We start from the raw sequence: 23,044 nt of genomic DNA on the forward strand, positions 1-23,044 counted from the left end.
CCCGCCAGCAGAGGGCGCTGTCACGCTACGGCTCTCTTAGTTCTGACACTATCCTGAGTAGTTCTCCCTCCCGCCAGCAGAGGGCGCTGTCACGCTACGGTTCTCATAGTTCTGACACATCCTGAGTAGTTGTCCCTCCCGCCAGCAGAGGGCGCTGTCACGCTACGGCTCTCTTAGTTCTGACACTATCCTGAGTAGTTCTCACTCCCGCCAGCAGAGGGCGCTGTCACGCCACGGCTCTCTTAGTTCTGACACTATCCTGAGTAGTTCTCCCTCCCGCTAGCAGAGGGCGCTGTCACGCCACGGCTCTCTTAGTTCTGACACTATCCTGAGTAGTTGTCCCTCCCGCCAGCAGAGGGCGCTGTCACGCTACGGTTCTCATAGTTCTGACACATCCTGAGTAGTTGTCCCTCCCGCCAGCAGAGGGCGCTGTCACGCTACGGCTCTCTTAGTTCTGACACTATCCTGAGTAGTTGTCCCTCCCGCCAGCAGAGGGCGCTGTCACGCTACGGTTCTCTTAGTTCTGACACTATCCTGAGTAGTTGTCCCTCCCGCCAGCAGAGGGCGCTGTCACGCTACGGCTCTCTTAGTTCTGACACTATCCTGAGTAGTTCTCCCTCCCGCCAGCAGAGGGCGCTGTCACGCTACGGCTCTCTTAGTTCTGACACTATCCTGAGTAGTTCTCCCTCCCGCCAGCAGAGGGCGCTGTCACGCTACGGCTCTCTTAGTTCTGACACTATCCTGAGTAGTTCTCCCTCCCGCCAGCAGAGGGCGCTGTCACGCCACGGCTCTCTTAGTTCTGACACTATCCTGAGTAGTTGTCCCTCCCGCCAGCAGAGGGCGCTGTCACACTACGGTTCTCATAGTTCTGACACTATCCTGAGTAGTTCTCCCTCCCGCCAGCAGAGGGCGCTGTCACGCTACGGTTCTCATAGTTCTGACACATCCTGAGTAGTTGTCCGTCCCGCCAGCAGAGGGCGCTGTCACGCTACGGCTCTCTTAGTTCTGACACTATCCTGAGTAGTTCTCCCTCCCGTCAGCAGAGGGCGCTGTCACGCTACGGCTCTCTTAGTTCTGACACTATCCTGAGTAGTTCTCCCTCCCGCCAGCAGAGGGCGCTGTCACGCTACGGCTCTCTTAGTTCTGACACTATCCTGAGTAGTTCTCCCTCCCGTCAGCAGAGGGCGCTGTCACGCTACGGCTCTCTTAGTTCTGACACTATCCTGAGTAGTTGTCCCTCCCGCCAGCAGAGGGCGCTGTCACACTACGGTTCTCTTAGTTCTGACAAATCCTGAGTAGTTGTCCCTCCCGCCAGCAGAGGGCGCTGTCACGCTACGGTTCTCTTAGTTCTGACAAATCCTGAGTAGTTGTCCCTCCCGCCAGCAGAGGGCGCTGTCACGCTACGGTTCTCATAGTTCAGACACATCCTGAGTAGTTGTCCCTCCCGGCAGCAGATGGCGCTGTCACACTACGGCTCTCTTAGTTCAGACACATCCTGAGTAGTTGTCCCTCCCGCCAGCAGAGGGCGCTGTCACGCTACGGTTCTCTTAGTTCTGACACTATCCTGAGTAGTTGTCCCTCCCGCCAGCAGAGGGCGCTGTCACACTACGGTTCTCATAGTTCTGACACTATCCTGAGTAGTTCTCCCTCCCGCCAGCAGAAGGCGCTGTCACGCTACGGTTCTCTTAGTTCTGACACTATCCTGAGTAGTTCTCACTCCCGCCAGCAGAGGGCGCTGTCACACTACGGTTCTCTTAGTTCTGACACTATCCTGAGTAGTTCTCACTCCCGCCAGCAGAGGGCGCTGTCACGCTACGGCTCTCTTAGTTCTGACACTATCCTGAGTAGTTCTCCCTCCCGCCAGCAGAGGGCGCTGTCACGCCACGGCTCTCTTAGTTCTGACACTATCCTGAGTAGTTGTCCTTCCCGCCAGCAGAAGGCGCTGTCACGCTACGGCTCTCTTAGTTCTGACACATCCTGAGTAGTTGTCCCTCCCGCCAGCAGATGGCGCTGTCACACTACGGCTCTCTTAGTTCTGACACTATCCTGAGTAGTTGTCCCTCCCGCCAGCAGAGGGCGCTGTCACACTACGGTTCTCATAGTTCTGACACTATCCTGAGTAGTTCTCCCTCCCGCCAGCAGAGGGCGCTGTCACGCTACGGTTCTCTTAGTTCTGACACTATCCTGAGTAGTTCTCCCTCCCGTCAGCAGAGGGCGCTGTCACGCTACGGCTCTCTTAGTTCTGACACTATCCTGAGTAGTTGTCCCTCCCGCCAGCAGAGGGCGCTGTCACGCTACGGTTCTCTTAGTTCTGACACATCCTGAGTAGTTGTCCCTCCCGCCAGCAGAGGGCGCTGTCACGCTACGGTTCTCATAGTTCAGACACATCCTGAGTAGTTGTCCCTCCCGCCAGCAGAGGGCGCTGTCACACTACGGCTCTCTTAGTTCAGACACATCCTGAGTAGTTGTCCCTCCCGCCAGCAGAGGGCGCTGTCACGCCACGGCTCTCTTAGTTCAGACACATCCTGAGTAGTTGTCCCTCCCGCCAGCAGAGGGCGCTGTCACACTACGGCTCTCTTAGTTCAGACACATCCTGAGTAGTTGTCCCTCCCGCCAGCAGAGGGCGCTGTCACACTACGGTTCTCATAGTTCTGACACTATCCTGAGTAGTTCTCCCTCCCGCCAGCAGAGGGCGCTGTCACACTACGGCTCTCTTAGTTCTGACACATCCTGAGTAGTTCTCCCTCCCGGCAGCAGAGGGCGCTGTCACGCTACGGTTCTCTTAGTTCTGACACTATCCTGAGTAGTTCTCCCTCCCGGCAGCAGATGGCGCTGTCACGCCACGGCTCTCTTAGTTCTGACACTATCCTGAGTAGTTCTCCCTCCCGCCAGCAGAGGGCGCTGTCACGCTACGGCTCTCTTAGTTCTGACACTATCCTTAGTAGTTCTCCCTCCCGGCAGCAGATGGCGCTGTCACGCTACGGCTCTCTTAGTTCTGACACTATCCTGAGTAGTTGTCCCTCCCGCCAGCAGAGGGCGCTGTCACACTAGGGCTCTCTTAGTTCTGACACTATCCTGAGTAGTTCTCCCTCCCGCCAGCAGAGGGCGCTGTCACACTACGGCTCTCTTAGCTCTGACACTATCCTGAGTAGTTCTCCCTCCAGCCAGCAGAGGGCGCTGTCACGCTACGGCTCTCTTAGTTCTGACACTATCCTGAGTAGTTCTCCCTCCCGCCAGCAGAGGGCGCTGTCACGCTACGGCTCTCTTAGTTCTGACACTATCCTGAGTAGTTCTCCCTCCCGCCAGCAGAGGGCGCTGTCACACTACGGCTCTCTTAGTTCTGACACACCCTGAGTAGTTGTCCCTCCGGCTAGCAGATGGCGCTGTCACGCTACGGCTCTCATAAGTTCTGACACATCCTGAGTAGTTCTCCCTCCCGCCAGCAGATGGCGCTCTCACGCTACGTCTCGTCCGGTTCTGACACCGTTGAGCTGAGGGCCGCTCCGGGTGTTCACACTACAGGCAGCCGGGGAATATTAGAAGCTGGAGCGCTCATCAGACATCCATAGCAGCGGCTGCAGTCCCCAGGGGAGCGCCATGTCCAGCCTGCAGCGACCGGTTCTGCCCGCTCAGAATGTCACCCTCAGCCTGGAGCAGGTGAAAGGTGAGTGAAAAGGCATGTGGCCGTGTATTTGGTAGGGCACGTCGCCGTGTGCGTGGCGGGGCATGTCACAGTGTGTGAGGAGGCACGTCGCGGTGTGTGAGGAGGCACGTCGCAGTGTGTGAGGAGGCACGTCGCGGTGTGTGAGGAGGCACGTCGCGGTGTGTGAGGAGGCACGTCGCGGTGTGTGAGGAGGCACGTCGCCGTATGTGGCAGGGCACGTCGCGGTGTGTGAGGAGGCACGTCGCGGTGTGTGAGGAGGCACGTCGCGGTGTGTGAGGAGGCACGTCGCCGTATGTGGCAGGGCACGTCGCGGTGTGTGAGGAGGCACGTCGCCGTATGTGGCAGGGCACGTCGCGGTGTGTGAGGAGGCACGTCGCGGTGTGTGAGGAGGCACGTCGCGGTGTGTGAGGAGGCACGTCGCCGTATGTGGCAGGGCACGTCGCGGTGTGTGAGGAGGCACGTCGCGGTGTGTGAGGAGGCACGTCGCGGTGTGTGAGGAGGCACGTCGCGGTGTGTGAGGAGGCACGTCGCCGTATGTGGCAGGGCACGTCGCGGTGTGTGAGGAGGCACGTCGCCGTATGTGGCAGGGCACGTCGCGGTGTGTGAGGAGGCACGTCGCCGTATGTGGCAGGGCACGTCGCGGTGTGTGAGGAGGCACGTTGCTGCGTGGCGGGGCACGTCGCGGTGTGTGAGGAGGCACGTCGCCGTATGTGAGGAGGCACGTCGCGGTGTGTGAGGAGGCACGTCGCCGTGTGTCAGCTGTCAGTCCGCCACTAGCTGTCTCACTCCATAGCAAGTGCAGCATTTAAAGGGATTGTCCGTTTGGGGGGATTTTTTTCTTCCTTACTTGTATTTTGGGCTAAAAATCATTTTTACAATTTGCTTTCGTTAGATTTTGCAGCGTCTGACTTTTCCAGGCTTTACGTTTCTTGCACTTTCGTAATTGATGCGGTCGGTGACCATAAATGAGCGGAGAGAAGGCAAGAAAGAGGCAGATAAGAAGCCGACGTCTCCTGTGTGCCCGGCAGGCTGCGCTCGCTGACAGATCCTCAGTTGTCGCATTCTGCAGATGATGAAGGCCATAGAAGGCAAATGGTGGAAAACATTTTTTTTAATTAAACCAAATTCAATAATTATTTCAACGTCGCCTCATTGGGGGACACAGACCATGGGTGTATGCTGCTGCCACCAGGAGGCTGACACTAAGTAATACAAAGAAAGTTCTCCTCCCCTGCAGTATACACCCTCCTGCTGGCTCTCGGCTCCTCCCCTGCAGTATACACCCTCCTGCTGGCTCTCGGCTCCTCCCCTGCAGTATACACCCTCCTGCTGGCTCTCAGCTCCCCTGCAGTATACACCCTCCTGCTGGCTCTCGGCTCCTCCCCTGCAGTATACGCCCTCCTGCTGGCTCTCAGCTCCTCCCCTGCAGTATACACCCTCCTGCTGGCTCTCGGCTCCTCCCCTGCAGTATACACCCTCCTGCTGGCTCTCAGCTCCCCTGCAGTGTACACCCTCCTGCTGGCTCTCGGCTCCTCCCCTGCAGTATACACCCTCCTGCTGGCTCTCAGCTCCCCTGCAGTGTACACCCTCCTGCTGGCTCTCGGCTCCTCCCCTGCAGTATACACCCTCCTGCTGGCTCTCGGCTCCTCCCCTGCAGTATACACCCTCCTGCTGGCTCTCGGCTCCTCCCCTGCAGTGTACACCCTCCTGCTGGCTCTCAGCTCCTCCCCTGCAGTGTACACCCTCCTGCTGGCTCTCAGCTCCTCCCCTGCAGTATACACCCTCCTGCTGGCTCTCGGCTCCTCCCCTGCAGTATACACCCTCCTGCTGGCTCTCGGCTCCTCCCCTGCAGTATACACCCTCCTGCTGGCTCTCGGCTCCTCCCCTGCAGTATACACCCTCCTGCTGGCTCTCGGCTCCTCCCCTGCAGTATACACCCTCCTGCTGGCTCTCGGCTCCTCCCCTGCAGTATACACCCTCCTGCTGGCTCTCAGCTCCTCCCCTGCAGTATACACCCTCCTGCTGGCTCTTAGCTCCTCCCCTGCAGTATACACCCTCCTGCTGGCTCTCGGCTCCTCCCCTGCAGTATACACCCTCCTGCTGGCTGTTAGCTCCTCCCCTGCAGTATACACCCTCCTGCTGGCCCCCAGCTAACCAGTTCTTGCTTAGTGTCCGTAGGAGGCACACGGACGGGTCTGCTATTCAGACCCAAAGAACTCTTTTTACTTTACCCTTTTACAACGGACGAAGGGGGCGACGGATTCTTTCATGTTCCGATCTCTCCCGAACCAACAACAGACGAGCACCGGAGTTTCACCTTCAGTATCCTCTTCTGCAGCCAGGCCTATTGCCGGACATTCAGCCCTGTCCACCAGGCTTTACCCTCGGCTGTACAGAGGCACCTTCCAGTGTGGCGTCCGAGCAGCCCCCACTGCACCACCACTATTAAGAGCGGATGGTACACGGAGGCGGACGGTTCCTCTCCACCTCCCTGCTAAAGGAACGATGGATTGAGGACTTTTCTTATCCCTGCACCGTCCAAACAGCAGCAACAGCACAGGATCTTTTCCCTACCTCTGACCTGCTGAACAAAGCTGCATACTGGGGTAAGTGCTGGGACTCGAGCGGTTGGAGGGTTCTGCGCATCTGGTGGTTTATTCCCTCGTTCGGCGCCGGCTGGCTTCAAAAATTTAGCCCCCGGCTTCGGGTTTGTGTAGGCCGCAACCCGGAACTCTTCAGGCTCCGCCCCCCTATTCAGGCGCCTCTCATTCAGGACGAGAGCTCTATTCTCGGCGGCCATCTTCATCCTCCTGCCATTTCCGGACACGAGCTCATCCGGAAGTGGCTGCTGCATCGCACCGGCGGTACTCAGCGCTGAACACAGCGCTATTCCAGACGGGGGGCTCAGAATCTCGGTGAGGAGAATCCTCCCTCCGCACCCCTCCCCCGCACGCACCCCGGCAGCATAAAGGGACTAGCGTTCCCTCTTTTTTAATACTTAACACCTGCAATCTCTCCAGCAGCCTCTGGTCTTAAAGGCACAGGTCTTAAGGGTACATGACCGCATTCCCTGGCCTTAAAGACACATGCCCCTTATAGGTACATATCCAGCTTTCCCTGGCTTTAACACATGACCAGCATCCCCTGGTCTTAAAGGTTCCCTAGTTTTTAAGAAGGGCACATTACCAGCATTCTCTGCTCTTTAAGTCATGACCAGCCAGGAGCCGGTCACCTTCCACAGAGTACTTAGTTCAAATGAGCTCAGGAGCCCTCCGCCGCCGCCGATCCCGGCTCTTCCCAGAGTACCTGGTTCCCCTGGCATAATCTTTGAAAAATGCCCCGGTCTTAAAGGCACATGACCAGTATTCCTGGTCTTAAAGGCACGTGACCAGTATTCCTGGTCTTAAAGGAACGTGACCTGTATTCCCTGGTCTTAAAGGCGCATGACCAGTATTCCTTGGTCCTAAGGGCACATGTCCAGTATTACCTGGTCTTAAAGGCACGTGACCAGTAGGCCCTGGTCTTAAAGGCACATGACCAGTATGCCCTGGTCTTAAAGGCACATGACCAGTATGCCCTGGTCTTAAAGGCACATGGCCAGTATGCCCTGGTCTTAAAGGCACATGGCCAGTATGCCCTGGTTTTAAAGGCACATGACCAGTATGCCCTGGTTTTAAAGGCACATGACCAGTATGCCCTGGTCTTAAAGGCATGTGACCAATATTCCCTGGTCTTAAGGGCACATGACCAGTATGCCCTGGTCGTAAAAGCACATGACCAGTATGCCCTGGTCTTAAAGGCACATGACCAGTATGCCCTGGTTTTATAGGATCATGACCAGTATGCCCCGGTCTTAAAGGCACGTGACCAGTATTCCTGGTCTTAAAGGAACGTGACCTGTATTCCCTAGTCTTAAAGGCGCATGACCAGTATTCCTTGGTCCTAAGGGCACATGTCCAGTATGCCTCGGTCTTAAAGGCACATGACCAGTATGCCCTGGTCGTAAAAGCACATGACCAGTATGGCCTGGTCTTAAGGGCACATGACCAGTATGCCCTGGTCGTAAAAGCACATGACCAGTATGGCCTGGTCTTAAGGGCACAAGACCAGTATGCCCCGGTCTTAAAGGCACATGACCAGTATGCCCTGGTTTTAAAGGCACATGACCAGTATGTCCTCGATTTAAAGGTACATGACAAGTATGTCCTGGTTCTTAAAGGCACATGACCAGTAGGCCCTGGTTCTTAAAGGCACATGACCAGTAGGCCCTGGTTCTTAAAGGCACATGAGCAGTATTCCCTAGTCTTAAAGGCGCATGCCCAGTATTTACTGGTCTCAAGACAACATCATCAATCCGAGGCTGGTCACCCTAACTGAGCTCTGGAGCCTTCCGCCGCTCATCCCCTATCCACAACCCATGTTTTCTCTGACAAGAGATGGAATCCCTCTGTGAATCCCTCTGTGGCTCTGAGTGCTCGCAGGACCGATATACATGGTCCCTCTCCTACATGGGAGCCGTCGGCTAGCAGGGGACGCAAGTGTTCTAGGAAATCGTACAGGCGTCTAGAAAACGGAAGTTTTCACTTCCTGATCTCTGCTATGATTTGTTGAGTACTACGCTGAATATGGATCGCATATTGCCTTGGATTGCCAGAGCTTCAGCAAAAGAGGGACTCTCCTATTTATACCATCAACAAATTGATGAGTGATTCACTGGACAGAAGCCTCTAAGTTGGTTGCCATACCTGGTCTGTTTTTTTATGGGCGACGGGTCCTTTAAAAGGCACCGTTCCCCCCCCCCACCCCACACACACACATCTTCAACACACGAACACATGCAGTGTCGCCTCCATGTATCCTCTTCTGCATCCAGGCCTAACGCCAGACAACCTGCCCTGTCCATCTGGGGACCTCAACTCTGGGGATGTACAGAGGCACTTATTTTTGGCGTCCGAGCACCCCCCTTTGTATCACCACTATTCAGCGGATGATGCAAGAAAGCGGACGATCCCTCTCCACGTCCCTGTTAAGAGGATGATGGATTGAGGGTTCCTAATTTTCTACTCTGCACGACGATGGCAAGAGACCTGCTGGTTGCAGCCCCGCTTTTTGCCACTTGGCAGACTAATCGGGTAGAATTTCTTGTGGTATACCTACCAGTATCTCCGCCCGATGTATCATCAATTAAAATACCACAGACGGTCGGATAGCAAATCTGGTGCGTTCCGTCTTGTGGTTTCGGGTTCAGCGCTCTCCACCACATGGGTTGCTTGACCAATAGTCTCCTGGTCAGAGACCTTAACTACTTCGATTCAAATCAAATCTTCTGAGCGGGAGACTAACAAGGGATCGTGTCTTTTCTACAGACCCATCCAGCAGTGGAAGCGTTGTCCAGGACGGTCTAGATCTAAGGAATCTTGGTTTCAAAAAGGAGGCAACGAAAAGTAAGATCATTCCTGGACCTCAAACTTCTAACAACCTTTCACAGGCTCCTCCTTTATCAGATGGAGTTCCTCCGCTCAGCCATCGACATTCGGGATTCTTACCCTCACATGCCTATTTTTTCCCCTCTACAATAATCTCTTCGCCTTTCCATTCGCGAACAGCAAGGGTCATAGCGGTGGTCATGTGCTTCTTGCATCCTAGAAGCATAGTTGTCCTGCCCTACTTGGTCGACTTTCTAGCCGCTCTTCAAGGACCACGCGGAGTCGTCTATATCACTTGCATTACCCTCTCACTTGGGCTAGCAGCTAAACTTAGACAAGTTTTTTCCTCATTCCCAGCCCAGCAGATCCTCTTTGAGGATGATCCTGCACAAGAAGGATGTTGATTCTCTCTCGAGTCAAGGTCGTGGCCCTTCAACAGGGAGCTTGTGCACTTGATCTCTCATTCTCTCGGTTCATTCAATTCGCTAGTCGGGTTCTGAGGAAAAAGTCGACAACGGAAGAAGTATCTTTCGCTCCTCTCGTTTGCACCAAGTGAATCAGGCTTTCAAAGTTAGTCTCTAAGCTCCATCCTCATCCAGAGCCTTCTCCTGGTCCAATGGTTATTAGGGAATACCGATGCCAGTCTTCTTCTCCCGATCATTTCTCTGGACATCCGAACGGTATGGCTAATCCTACAGCAGGTCCACTGCCTTTAGATGGATCAACCATCCGTCTTCAATTGGATAATGCCACGGCTGTACCATACGTCAATCATCTAGCAGGTACCCACAGTCAAGCGCCATGGCCGAGGTACCTCGCACTCTCTGATGGGCCGAGATCTATCATTCGGTGATCTCAACAGTACATATCCCTGGAGTAGAACACTAGGCGGCTGACATGTTCAGCCGTCAGGGTTTCTCCTCAAGTGAGTGGGAACTTCACTCGGAAGTCTTCCTTCAGATCTGCCTTCACTGGAGTACTCCAGTTGTAGGTCGGATGGCGTCCAAGCTGAACGCCAATGTACTCCAGTTCATGGGTTGGCCTCGAGATCAGAGACCATCGCAGTGCATGCTCGGTTCTTCCATGGTACCAATTTCCATATCCCCTCTTCCACTACGTCTAAGGTCCTTTTGGAAGCAGAAAGGGCCCCAGTGATCCCGGGAGACCCGCACTGACCATGTCAGGTTTTCTCACTTGCGGTGCTAGTATTTTTCCGTCTTAGTTCGACAAAACTGGAAATATGGTCTTTCTCGCAGGGAGCCTTAACCTGTAGTTCTTCCCTACCGCGTACCGTTAGATCTGTGGGACCTTAATGGTCCTGGGGATCTTACAGTAGACTCCTTTTTCGATCCAGAAAGACTTTACTATCAGGGAAGGTCTCTCCCCTTTTTTCTCTGCGTTCTTGTCATCCGGATGAGTCTTCAGAGCTCGCCGCTTTGTTTTCTTTCAGTCTCTTTTTCTTATTACCATCAAAGCAAGGTTGCCCTCAAGCCATCCCCTTCCCTCGTTGCCAAGGTGGTTTTGTATTCCCACTGTTGCAGGAGCATCGTTCTCTCATCTCCTTCGGCTTCAGTCCACAAGACGGAAGGGGTTCTCCATAATCTGGAAGAAGTAAGTGCTCCGAGCGGGTACGTATCGAGGACGGCGTCCTTCCGAAGGTTGGTCACTTTACTTGGGCTTCTCGATGGTAAGTAGGCTTCCTGACGGTCACAGGAAGTGTTTAACCGTTTCATCGGCCATGTTAGCCTGGTGGATTCTTTTCACCATCCAGGAGTCCTTCCGTGTCAGCCTATCTCCCTGTCTGAGGGCTCTAGGCTCCAGACGTCGGAAGCACGACCGCAAGCTTACGAATTCCTCCAGTCCGCAGGCATTCTTGCAGCACTATAATTCACACACTTCCACAGTTGAGTCTGGGCAGGTGGACTTTGCAGGCCGCGGTGGCGCACTTGTCAGTAGCGATTACACGGCCTGATCTGATGTTGTCCCCACCCAGGGACTGCTTTGGGACGTCCCATGGTCTGTGTCCCCCAATGAGGCAACGGAGAAATGGGGATTTTTGTGTACTCACCGTAAAATCCTTTTCTCCGAGCCATTCTTTGGGGGACACAGCTCCCTCCCTATTATTAGTTTGTACTTGTTTTTATCATTTGATATGTTATACTCTCCTATATATTGTGACATGCTATACGCTTATATGTTCTAATTGATCTCCTACTGCTTTTGCACCGAACTGGTTAGCTGGGGGCCAGCAGGAGGGTGTATACTGCAGGGGAGGAGCTAACTTTCTTTGTATTACTTAGTGTCAGCCTCCTGGTGGCAGCAGCATACACCCCATGGTCTGTGTCCCCCAATGAATGGCTTGGAGAAAAGGATTTTACGGCGAGTACACACAAATCCCTATTTTTATCCCCAAATGTATAAAACAAATAAAAATGTATCCAAAGCCGGACAATCCCTTTAAGCAGCGGGATGAAGGTGACGGTCACTATTTTAAACATTTTTTAAAACTCATCTCCCTTCATTATCTGAAAAACTAAAGGCAAAGTGGTGAAAAAGCCGCGTGTCCCCCCCCCCCCTCCCCCATAGAAGAAAGTCCAGTCCATTAACCATGTGAGCGCTGCTTTCTTGTGCCCCCTGACGGTGATTCCTCTTGCAGAGGCGTTGGGGGAGGTGCTGGACGCTCTACAGTCTCCCACCGGCAGCGCTCGCCTGGAGGAAGCCAGAGAGAATTCTGGGAACGACCTGGGGAAAGTGCTGCAGCTTCTGCTCCCTGCAGCGGTACAGATCCAGCAAGAGGTTCTGCAGAACTACGGATTCAGCCCGGACGGGGAGGGTACGTCGCTGCTCGGGGTCTGAGAAATAGAACATTAAAGGGGCGAGATAGCGATGACCTGTTCTCAGGATCGGTATTGGATTAGTGGGGGTCCGACACTCTGCAGGAACCGGGTAGTGGATAGAGCTGGACCAGAACAGCGCCGTACTCTCTGTAGTGGCCGTTTCCTGGTACTTGAGCTCATCTCTTATAAAGGTGAATTATTATTATTTCTATAGCACCATTGATTCTATGGTGCTGTACATGAGAAGGGGTTACATGCAAATTACAGATATCACTTACAGTAAGCAAACTAGCAATGACGGACTGATACAGAGGGGCGAGGACCCTGCCCTTGCGGGCTTAATTCTACAGGATGGTGGGGAAGGAGACAGTAGGTTGGGGGTTACAGGTGCTCCGGTGTTGGTGAGGCGGTAGCTCCGGTGTTGGTGAGGCGGTAGCTTCGGTGGTGGTGAGGAGGCGGCGGGGTCAGTGCAGGCTGTAGGCTTCCCTGAAGAGATGGGTTTTCAGGTTCCGTCTGAAGGATCCGAATGTGGTTGATAGTCGGACGTGTTGGGGCAAAGAATTCCAGAGGATGGGGGATATTCGGGAGAAGTCTTGGAGGCGGTTGGATGAGGAGCGAATAAGTGTGGAGGAGAGAAGGTCTTGGGAGGACCGGAGGTCACGTGAGGGAAGATATCGAGAGATTAGTTCAGAGATATATGGAGGAGACAGGTTGTGGATGGCTTTGTAGGTCGGTATTAGTAATTTGAATTGGATACGCTGAGGGAATGGGAGGCAGTGAAGAGATTTGCAGAAGGGGGAAGCGGAGGAGTATCGAGGAGAGAGATGGATTAGTCGGGCAGCAGAGTTAAGGATGGACTGGAGAGGTGCAAGGGTGTTAGCAGGGAAACCACAGAAAAGGATGTTGCAGTAGTCAAGGCGGGAGATGATGAGGGCATGCACAAGCATTTTAGTAGATTGACGGTTGAGGAAAGGACGGATTCTGGAGATATTTTTGAGCTGGAGGCGACAGAAGGTGGACAGAGCTTGGATGCGCGGTTTGAAGGACAGGGCAGAGTCAAAGGTTACTCGGAGGCAGCGGACTTCGGGTACGGGGGAAAGCATGATGTCATTGATTGCGATAGATAGGTCAGGTAAGGAAGATCTATGGGATGGAGGAAAGATGATGAGTTCAGATTTGTCCACATTGAGTTTGAGGAAGCGAGAGAAGAAGGAGGATATGGCTGATAGACATTCCGGGATTCTGGAGAGCAGAGCGGTGACGTCTGAGCCAGAGAGGTAGATCTGAGTGTTAGAGGGTGCTGGGGTTTGTGGATAGTGAAGGAGAGTGAGGATTAGTGGAGCAAACACTGTAAGGGCATATGTAAGCATGGTGAAGGAGTAAGATGGGTTAATAGAAAAGCTTGGTCCAAGTAATAGGAAGTGCTTCCTCTGCAGACATACCCTAAAGAGACAGATACATAGTGTGGGGTCCTGACTCCAGCCGTTGAAATAACTGCACTGCACAATACTTTAGCTGCCGGGAGACGCGTGCCTGACCCCACACGTGTGTCCCCCTTAGAATGCTACTAAATTTAAAGTAGAGGATCAGGTGAGAGGGATTGTGGGAACTGATATGGGATAAATTAGCAATTGGCCAACACACCAGGGGAGGATAGATGATCAAAGGCTCTGAACCTGGCTTCATCCATATGCTGTAACACCTTGCACCAGATAACCTCTCCTGTGACCCCAGCATGGATACACAGAAGTGAGTGCAATGCAACAAATGGATTTAGCAAACATTCAGCAGGCACTGTTATGTACCATTAATGGGAATGTTGCAGGATGACAGCGAGCAGGTAGTGAATGTGATCTGAGCTGCAGTACCTGCGTACGGCCACCACATCGTGTACGGCGCTGATCCTGACATCATAGCCCAGATGACTGAGCCGGCTTCTTCACTTTGGATTTTCCTTCTTTCAGGTGTCCTCCGTTTTGCTCGTCTGGTGAAATCCTTCGAGTCCCAGGATCCGGAGATCGCAGCCATGTCCAACAAGCTGAAATCCTTCTTCCTTCCACCCCTGCCTCTGCCGCCTCACTCCGGGCTGCCCATCCCGTCATCATAGGACCGTACACTCCTCCATGATTGCGGCCTTATCACTACACACAGGACTGTGCCGCCACATCTCGCACTTCTGTTCCATCGTCTGCTATTAAATGTATTGGTTTTTTTTTTACTAAGGTGTCTGTGTATCGGGTGGGAGGCAGGTGGTCTGTGGGGGTCTTCTGCACATCAGCACAGAACAGGGGAACTCTGCAGGCAGGGTAATGTTAGAATTAAGGAGCATTCAAGGGAACGTTCCACCTGAGAGCCAACTTCAGAGATTGAAGTGTATTGATCACCTATATCCATGCACAGAGAGCCGCCTCCTCCTCCCTGGTAGGAAGGTTCTTATTCTTCAGTGATAGTCTTCTGTGATGGACGGGAAGCTGCAGGGACTCTGATTGCAGAGGTACAATTGATTCCATTGTATTAGGAAGCTGCACACGATCACAGGCTGGAGCGCGACGCTCAAGCTTACATGCAATGCCACAAATATCCTCTAGATGGCACTGTTCTATTAGGAAAAGCCGTTATACATTGTAAAAGGGAAGAAATGTCGCGCGCCGTTACGTTACTTGTCATTACGCTCAGACTGCGCTGCGGACGGCCTCTCACTAGGCGAGAAGATGCCTGTTTGACAGAATCACTATTAAGTGCTGCTTAGAAATCAATGGCTCATAATAATGCAGTAGTGATATAAGCGTAATGGCTGATAGCAGAACGCACTGGATTTTATAAATCTCCACAGTTTTAGGATGTCTAGGTAAATTCTCAACAATCATATGCTTGTTTCTAAAGCTGAGAGTGACTGTACAATACAGCTGAGATGACAGCCATCTGCCGAATGTGTCGATAAGAGGGGAGATAAGCAGCTGCCAGGTGACACTTATCTCTGGAGGAAACTAAAGGTACCGTCACACTAGACGATATCGCTAGCGATCCGTGACGTTGCAGCGTCCTGGCTAGCGATATCGTCCAGTGTGACAGGCAGCAGCGATCAGGCCCCTGCTGTGATATCGCTGGTCGGGGAAGAAAGGCCAGAACTTTATTTCGTCGCTGGATCTCCCGCTGACATCGCTGAATCGGTGTGTGTGACGCCGATTCAGCGATGTCTTCGCTGGTAACCAGGGTAAACATCGGGTAACTAAGCGCAGGGCCGCGCTTAGTAACCCGATGTTTACCCTGGTTACCATCGTTAAAGTAAAAAAACAAACACTACATACTTACCTACCGCTGTCTGTCCTCGGCGCTCTGCTTCTCTGCTCTGGCTGTGAGCGCCGGGCAGCCGGAAAGCCGAGCCAGAGCAGAGAAGCAGAGCGCCGGGGACAGACAGCGGTAGGTAAGTATGTACTGTTTGTTTTTTTACTTTAACGATGGTAACCAGGGTAAACATCGGGTTACTAAGCGCGGCCCTGCGCTTAGTAACCCGATGTTTACCCTGGTTACCGGCATCGTTGGTCGCTGGAGAGCGGTCTGTGTGACAGCTCTCCAGCGACCAAACAGCGACGCTGCAGCGATCCGGATCGTTGTCGGTATCGCTGCAGCGTCGCTTAGTGTGACGGTACCTTTAGGATCGGACAAACCATAATCCTCAAGGTCACCATAGATATTAGACTAAAGTCGGTCAATATTATCAGGTTCGGCTGATCGGATATGTCCGATATTGGGCTACCGATCGCATCGTTCTCCCAAAGATAAGCTGCCGGTGGTCGCGTTAGCCGGCCTATGGGAGAGTTGGTTACAATGGCTGTCCAACAAACGATCGTTCATTATTAGATGTTCCCTGGCTGCAGTTTGTTTAAAAAAGAAATACAAAAATCACCTGCGCTTCACTCGACCTCCCCAGGTCCAGCGCTGAGTCTGCTAAAGTGTCCCATGTTTATATTGTCACAATAACAGCATTGCAACCAACCCCAGATTGTCTGCAGTGTTGTCGATGTGACGGCAGCGCTGCAGACCATAACAAATGACTGGAGCAGCGGTGGAGACTCGATTCTTGACCTGGTGAGGGTGAGTAAAGTACAGTTTGCTTGTTTTTAAGCTGCACCTATGAATGTTATTTTTCTGAAAGGAGAAAGCCAGCCCCTTTAATGACGGGTTTACACTACACAACCAGCGGCGTTAAATAACTTCCAAATGGCGGTAGATTAATAGCTCGTTTATACAGGACGCACAGAACACTAATAGATCGATCTGTTTGCATATACTCTTGTTATTCTCGGCAGCATGTTTGCACGAGACCCTGTGCTGCCGAGCATGATGACTTCTAAGTCAGCCTAAAAATAATTTTAGGCAATTAGTGTTTTTTCTTCTTTTCCTTCATCGGGTGATCGGCCGCTTCTATCCATGAGTTGCAGCTCTTTCGTAATAATCGTACTGAGTAAATGCACCCTAGGCTGGCTTCCAATCATCGATCTCTGCAGCACATCGTCACATGTACACGTGCTGCCTAGAATGACAGTCTGTGCCCACCGATCATTCTGTGCACATCATAAGAGACGTCCGTCTGTCTAAACAGGCTACTAATCAACCCACTGATCGGATGATTACTGTCAGGGGTCGTAGAGTGTGAACGAGCCTCAAAGTGAGGATTCTCCTCTGGAGCCAATACATATCATCCACGAAGAGCCTTCACCATAGACCATCATAAGGGGTCCGCCGATGTGGGTCACGGTGCAGCAGAAGGAGGGAGTTGCCTTCTAAAACGTCAGTAGACACCTTGGTGCGTTGGCGGCTTGTCTGATTATTTGGATAAACACCGATGTGGAACAATTTCTGATCCGTGACAATTTTCATACTCTGGCGAGATAATCCTGACACACCCGGCTGTACAAGAGACCATAACAGCTCCGTATTGGTACAACGCCGACTGGCCCGGGGCCATGTGCAAATGATTTAACTGCAAAAGTGCTGAACACTTTACACCGACAATGTGCCGGCTGTCATACTGTGGCTGAGAGGAAGATTCATTAACTAGAAACAAACGGTGTGCGTAGATCTACTGATCATGTATCCTAAAGGAGCACACTGCGCAAAACTGATGGTGATGTTTAGTAACTACTGTAATACTGCCCATTACATACTATAATACTGCCTCTTAAGTACAAGAATAAAACTACTATAATACTGCCCCTATGTACAAGAATATACTATAATACTTCCCCCCTGTGTACAAGAATATAACTACTATAATACTGCCCCTATGTACAAGAATAAAACTACTATAATACTGACCCTATGTACAAGAATAAAACTACTATAATACTGACCCTATGTACAAGAATATAGCTACTATAATACTGACCCTATGTACAAGAATATAACTACTATAATACTGCTCCTATGTACAAGAATATAACTGCTATAATACTGTCCATGTACAAGAATATAACTACTATAATACTGCCTCCTATGTACAAGAATATAACTACTATAATACTGCCCCTATGTGCAAGAATATAACTACTATAATACTGCTCCTATGTACAAGATTATAACTACTATAATACTGCCCACTATGTACAAGAATATAACTACTATAATACTGCCCCTATGTGCAAGAATATAACTACTATAATACTGACCCTATGTACAAGAATATAACTGCTATAATACTGCCCCTATGAACAAGAATATAACTGCTATAATACTGCCCCTATGTACAAGAGTATAACTACTGTAATACTGATTCCTAAATACAAGAATATAACTACTATAATACTGCCCCCTATGTACAAGAATATAACTACTATAATACTGCCCCCTATGTACAAGAATATAACTACTATAATACTTCCCCTATGTACAAGAATATAACTACTATAATACTGCCCCCTATGTACAAGAATATAACTACTATAATACTGCTCCCTATGTACAAGAATATAACTACTATAATACTGATTCCTAAATACAAGAATATAACTACTATAATACTGCTCCTATGTACAAGAATATAACTACGATAATACTGCCCCCTATGTACAAGAATATAACTACTGTAATACTGTCCCATGTACAAGAATATAACTACTACAATACTGCCCCTATGTACAAGAATATAACTACTATAATACTGCCTCCTATGTACAAGAATATAACTACTATAATACTGTCCCTATGTACAAGAATATAACTACTATAATACTGCCCCTATGTACAAGAATATAACTGCTATAATACTGCCCCTATGTACAAGAATATACTATAATACTTCCCCTATGTACAAGAATATAACTACTGTAATACTGATTCCTAAGTACAAGAATATAACTACTATAATACTGCTCCTATGTACAAGAATATAACTACTATAATACTGCCCCTATGTACAAGAATATAACTACTATTATACTGCCCCTATGTACAAGAATATAACTACTACAATACTGCTCCCTATGTACAAGAATATAACTACTATAATACTGCTCCCTATGTACAAGAATATAACTACTATAATACTGCCCCTATGTACAAGAATATAACTACTATAATACTGCCCCTATGTACAAGAATATAACTACTACAATACTGCTCCCTATGTACAAGAATATAACTACTATAATACTGATTCCTAAATACAAGAATATAACTACTATAATACTGCCCCCTATGTACAAGAATATAACTACTATAATACTGCTCCTAGGTGCAAGAATATACTATAATACTGCTCCTATGTACAAGAATATAACTACTGTAATACTGATTCATAAGTACTAGAATATAACTAGTATTATACTGCCCCTATGTAAAAGAATATAACTACTGTAATACTGATTCCTAAGAACAAGAATATAACTACTATAATACTGCCCCTATGTACAAGAATATACCTACTATAATACTGCTCCTATGTACAAGAATATAACTACTACAATACTGCTCCCTATGTACAAGAATATAACTACTATAATACTGATTCCTATGTACAAGAATATAACTACTATAATACTGCCCCCTATGTGCAACAATATAACTACTATAATACTGTCCCTATGTACAAGAATATAACTATTATAATACTGCTCCTATGTACAAGAATATAACTACGATAATACTGGCCCTATGTACAAGAATATAACTACTATAATACTGCTCCTATGTACAAGAATATAACTACTATAATACTGCCCCTATGTACAAGAATATAACTACTACAATACTGCTCCCTATGTACAAGAATATAACTACTATAATACTGATTCCTAAATACAAGAATATAACTACTATAATTCTGCCCCTATGTACAAGAATATAACTACTACAATACTGATTCCTAAATACAAGAATATAACTACTATAATACTGCCCCTATGTACAAGAATATAACTACTATAATACTGCTCCTATGTACAAGAATATAACTACTACAATACTGCTCCCTATGTACAAGAATATAACTACTATAATACTGATTCCTAAATACAAGAATATAACTACTATAATGCTGATTCCTAATTACAAGAATATAACTACTACACTACTGCTCCCTATGTACAAGAATATAACTACTATAATACTGATTCCTAAATACAAGAATATAACTACTATAATACTGCCCCTATGTACAAGAATATAACTACTATAATACTGCCCCCTATGTACAAGAATATAACTACTATAATACTGCCCCCTATGTACAAGAATATAACTACTATAATACTGATTCCTAAATACAAGAATATAACTACTATAATACTGCCCCCTATGTACAAGAATATACCTACTATAATACTGCCCCTATGTACAAGAATATAACTACTATAATACTGCCCCTATGTGCAAGAATATAACTACTACAATACTGCTCCCTATGTACAAGAATATAACTACTATAATACTGATTCCTAAATACAAGAATATAACTACTATAGTACTGCCCCTAAGTACAAGAATATAACTACTATAATACTGCTCCTAGGTGCAAGAATATAACTACTGTAATAATGCCCCTATGTACAAGAATATAACTACTATAATACTGCCCCCTATGTACAAGAATATAACTACTATAATACTGCCCCTATGTACAAGAATATAACTACTATAATACTGCCCCTATGTACAAGAATATAACTACTACAATACTGCTCCCTATGTACAAGAATATAACTACTATAATACTGATTCCTAAATACAAGAATATAACTACTATAATACTGCCCCCTATGTACAAGAATATAACTACTATAATACTGCCCCTATGTACAAGAATATAACTACTATAATACTGCCCCCTATGTACAAGAATATAACTACTATAATACTGATTCCTAAATACAAGAATATAACTACTATAATACTGCCCCCTATGTACAAGAATATAACTACTATAATACTGCCCCTATGTACAAGAATATAACTACTATAATACTGCCCCTATGTACAAGAATATAACTACTACAATGCTGCTCCCTATGTACAAGAATATAACTACTATAATACTGATTCCTAAATACAAGAATATAACTACTATAATACTGACCCCTATGTACAAGAATATAACTACTATAATACTGCCCCTATGTACAAGAATATAACTACTACAATACTGCTCCCTATGTACAAGAATATAACTACTATAATACTGATTCCTAAATACAAGAATATAACTACTATAATACTGCCCCTATGTACAAGAATATAACTACTATAATACTGCCCCTATGTACAAGAATATAACTACTACAATACTGCTCCCTATGTACAAGAATATAACTACTATAATACTGATTCCTAAATACAAGAATATAACTACTATAATACTGCCCCCTATGTACAAGAATATAACTACTATAATACTGCCCCTATGTACAAGAATATAACTACTACGATACTGCTCCCTATGTACAAGAATATAACTACTATAATACTGATTCCTAAATACAAGAATATAACTACTATAATACTGCCCCCTATGTACAAGAATATAACTACTATAATACTGCCCCTATGTACAAGAATATAACTACTACAATACTGCTCCCTATGTACAAGAATATAACTACTATAATACTGATTCCTAAATACAAGAATATAACTACTATAATACTGACCCCTATGTACAAGAATATAACTACTATAATACTGCCCCTATGTACAAGAATATAACTACTACAATACTGCTCCCTATGTACAAGAATATAACTACTATAATACTGATTCCTAAATACAAGAATATAACTACTATAATACTGCCCCCTATGTACAAGAATATAACTACTATAATACTGCCCCTATGTACAAGAATATAACTACTATAATACTGCCCCCTATGTACAAGAATATAACTACTATAATACTGCCCCTATGTACAAGAATATAACTACTACAATACTGCTCCCTATGCACAAGAATATAACTACTATAATACTGATTCCTAAATACAAGAATATAACTACTATAATACTGACCCCTATGTACAAGAATATAACTACTATAATACTGCCCCTATGTACAAGAATATAACTACTACAATACTGCTCCCTATGTACAAGAATATAACTACTATAATACTGATTCCTAAATACAAGAATATAACTACTATAATACTGCCCCTAAGTACAAGAATATAACTACTATAATACTGCTCCTATGTACAAGAATATAACTACTATAATACTGCCCCTATGTACAAGAATATAACTACTATAATACTGATTCCTAAATACAAGAATATAACTACTATAATACTGACCCCTATGTACAAGAATATAACTACTATAATACTGCCCCTATGTACAAGAATATAACTACTACAATACTGCTCCCTATGTACAAGAATATAACTACTATAATACTGATTCCTAAATACAAGAATATAACTACTATAATACTGCCCCCTATGTACAAGAATATAACTACTATTATACTGCCCCTATGTACAAGAATATAACTACTATAATACTGCCCCCTATGTACAAGAATATAACTACTATAATACTGATTCCTAAATACAAGAATATAACTACTATAATTCTGCCCCTATGTACAAGAATATAACTACTATAATACTGCCCCTATGTGCAAGAATATAACTACTACAATACTGCTCCCTATGTACAAGAATATAACTACTATAATACTGATTCCTAAATACAAGAATATAACTACTATAATACTGACCCCTATGTACAAGAATATAACTACTATAATACTGCCCCTATGTACAAGAATATAACTACTACAATACTGCTCCCTATGTACAAGAATATAACTACTATAATACTGATTCCTAAATACAAGAATATAACTAGTATAATACTGCCCCCTATGTACAAGAATATAACTACTACAATACTGCTCCCTATGTACAAGAATATAACTACTATAATACTGATTCCTAAATACAAGAATATAACTACTATAATACTGACCCCTATGTACAAGAATATAACTACTATAATACTGCCCCTATGTACAAGAATATAACTACTACAATACTGCTCCCTATGTACAAGAATATAACTACTATAATACTGATTCCTAAATACAAGAATATAACTACTATAATACTGCCCCCTATGTACAAGAATATAACTACTATAATACTGCCCCTATGTACAAGAATATAACTACTATAATACTGCTCCTATGTACAAGAATATAACTACTATAATACTGCCCCCTATGTACAAGAATATAACTACTATAATACTGCCCCTATGTACAAGAATATAACTACTACAATACTGCTCCCTATGTACAAGAATATAACTACTATTATACTGCCCCTATGTACAAGAATATAACTGCTATAATACTGCCCCCTATATACAAGAATATAACTACTATAATACTGATTCCTAAATACAAGAATATAACTACTATAATACTGCCCCCTATGCACAAGAATATAACTACTATAATACTGCCCCTATGTACAAGAATATAACTACTATAATACTCCTATGTACAAGAATATAACTAGTACAATACTGCTCCCTATGTACAAGAATATAACTACTATAATACTGATTCCTAAATACAAGAATATAACTACTATAATACTGCCCCTAAGTACAAGAATA

The 23,044-nt window shown here is 47.0% G+C and overlaps 1 protein-coding gene across 1 annotated transcript; it reads left to right on the forward strand.

Moving 5' to 3' along the window:
* Positions 1 to 3,427: 3,427 nt before the first annotated feature.
* On the forward strand, positions 3,428 to 14,145 carry C2H12orf57 (chromosome 2 C12orf57 homolog). Its single transcript, XM_069754169.1, has 3 exons — positions 3,428 to 3,664; positions 11,747 to 11,923; positions 13,892 to 14,145. Exons 1-3 carry the CDS (start codon positions 3,598 to 3,600, stop codon positions 14,032 to 14,034), a joined length of 387 nt encoding a protein of 128 aa, XP_069610270.1. The 5' UTR covers positions 3,428 to 3,597; the 3' UTR covers positions 14,035 to 14,145.
* The last annotated feature ends 8,899 nt before the right edge of the window (positions 14,146 to 23,044 follow it).

Source organism: Ranitomeya imitator, chromosome 2, assembly GCF_032444005.1.
Source record: "Ranitomeya imitator isolate aRanImi1 chromosome 2, aRanImi1.pri, whole genome shotgun sequence".
Lineage (NCBI taxonomy): Eukaryota > Metazoa > Chordata > Amphibia > Anura > Dendrobatidae > Ranitomeya > Ranitomeya imitator.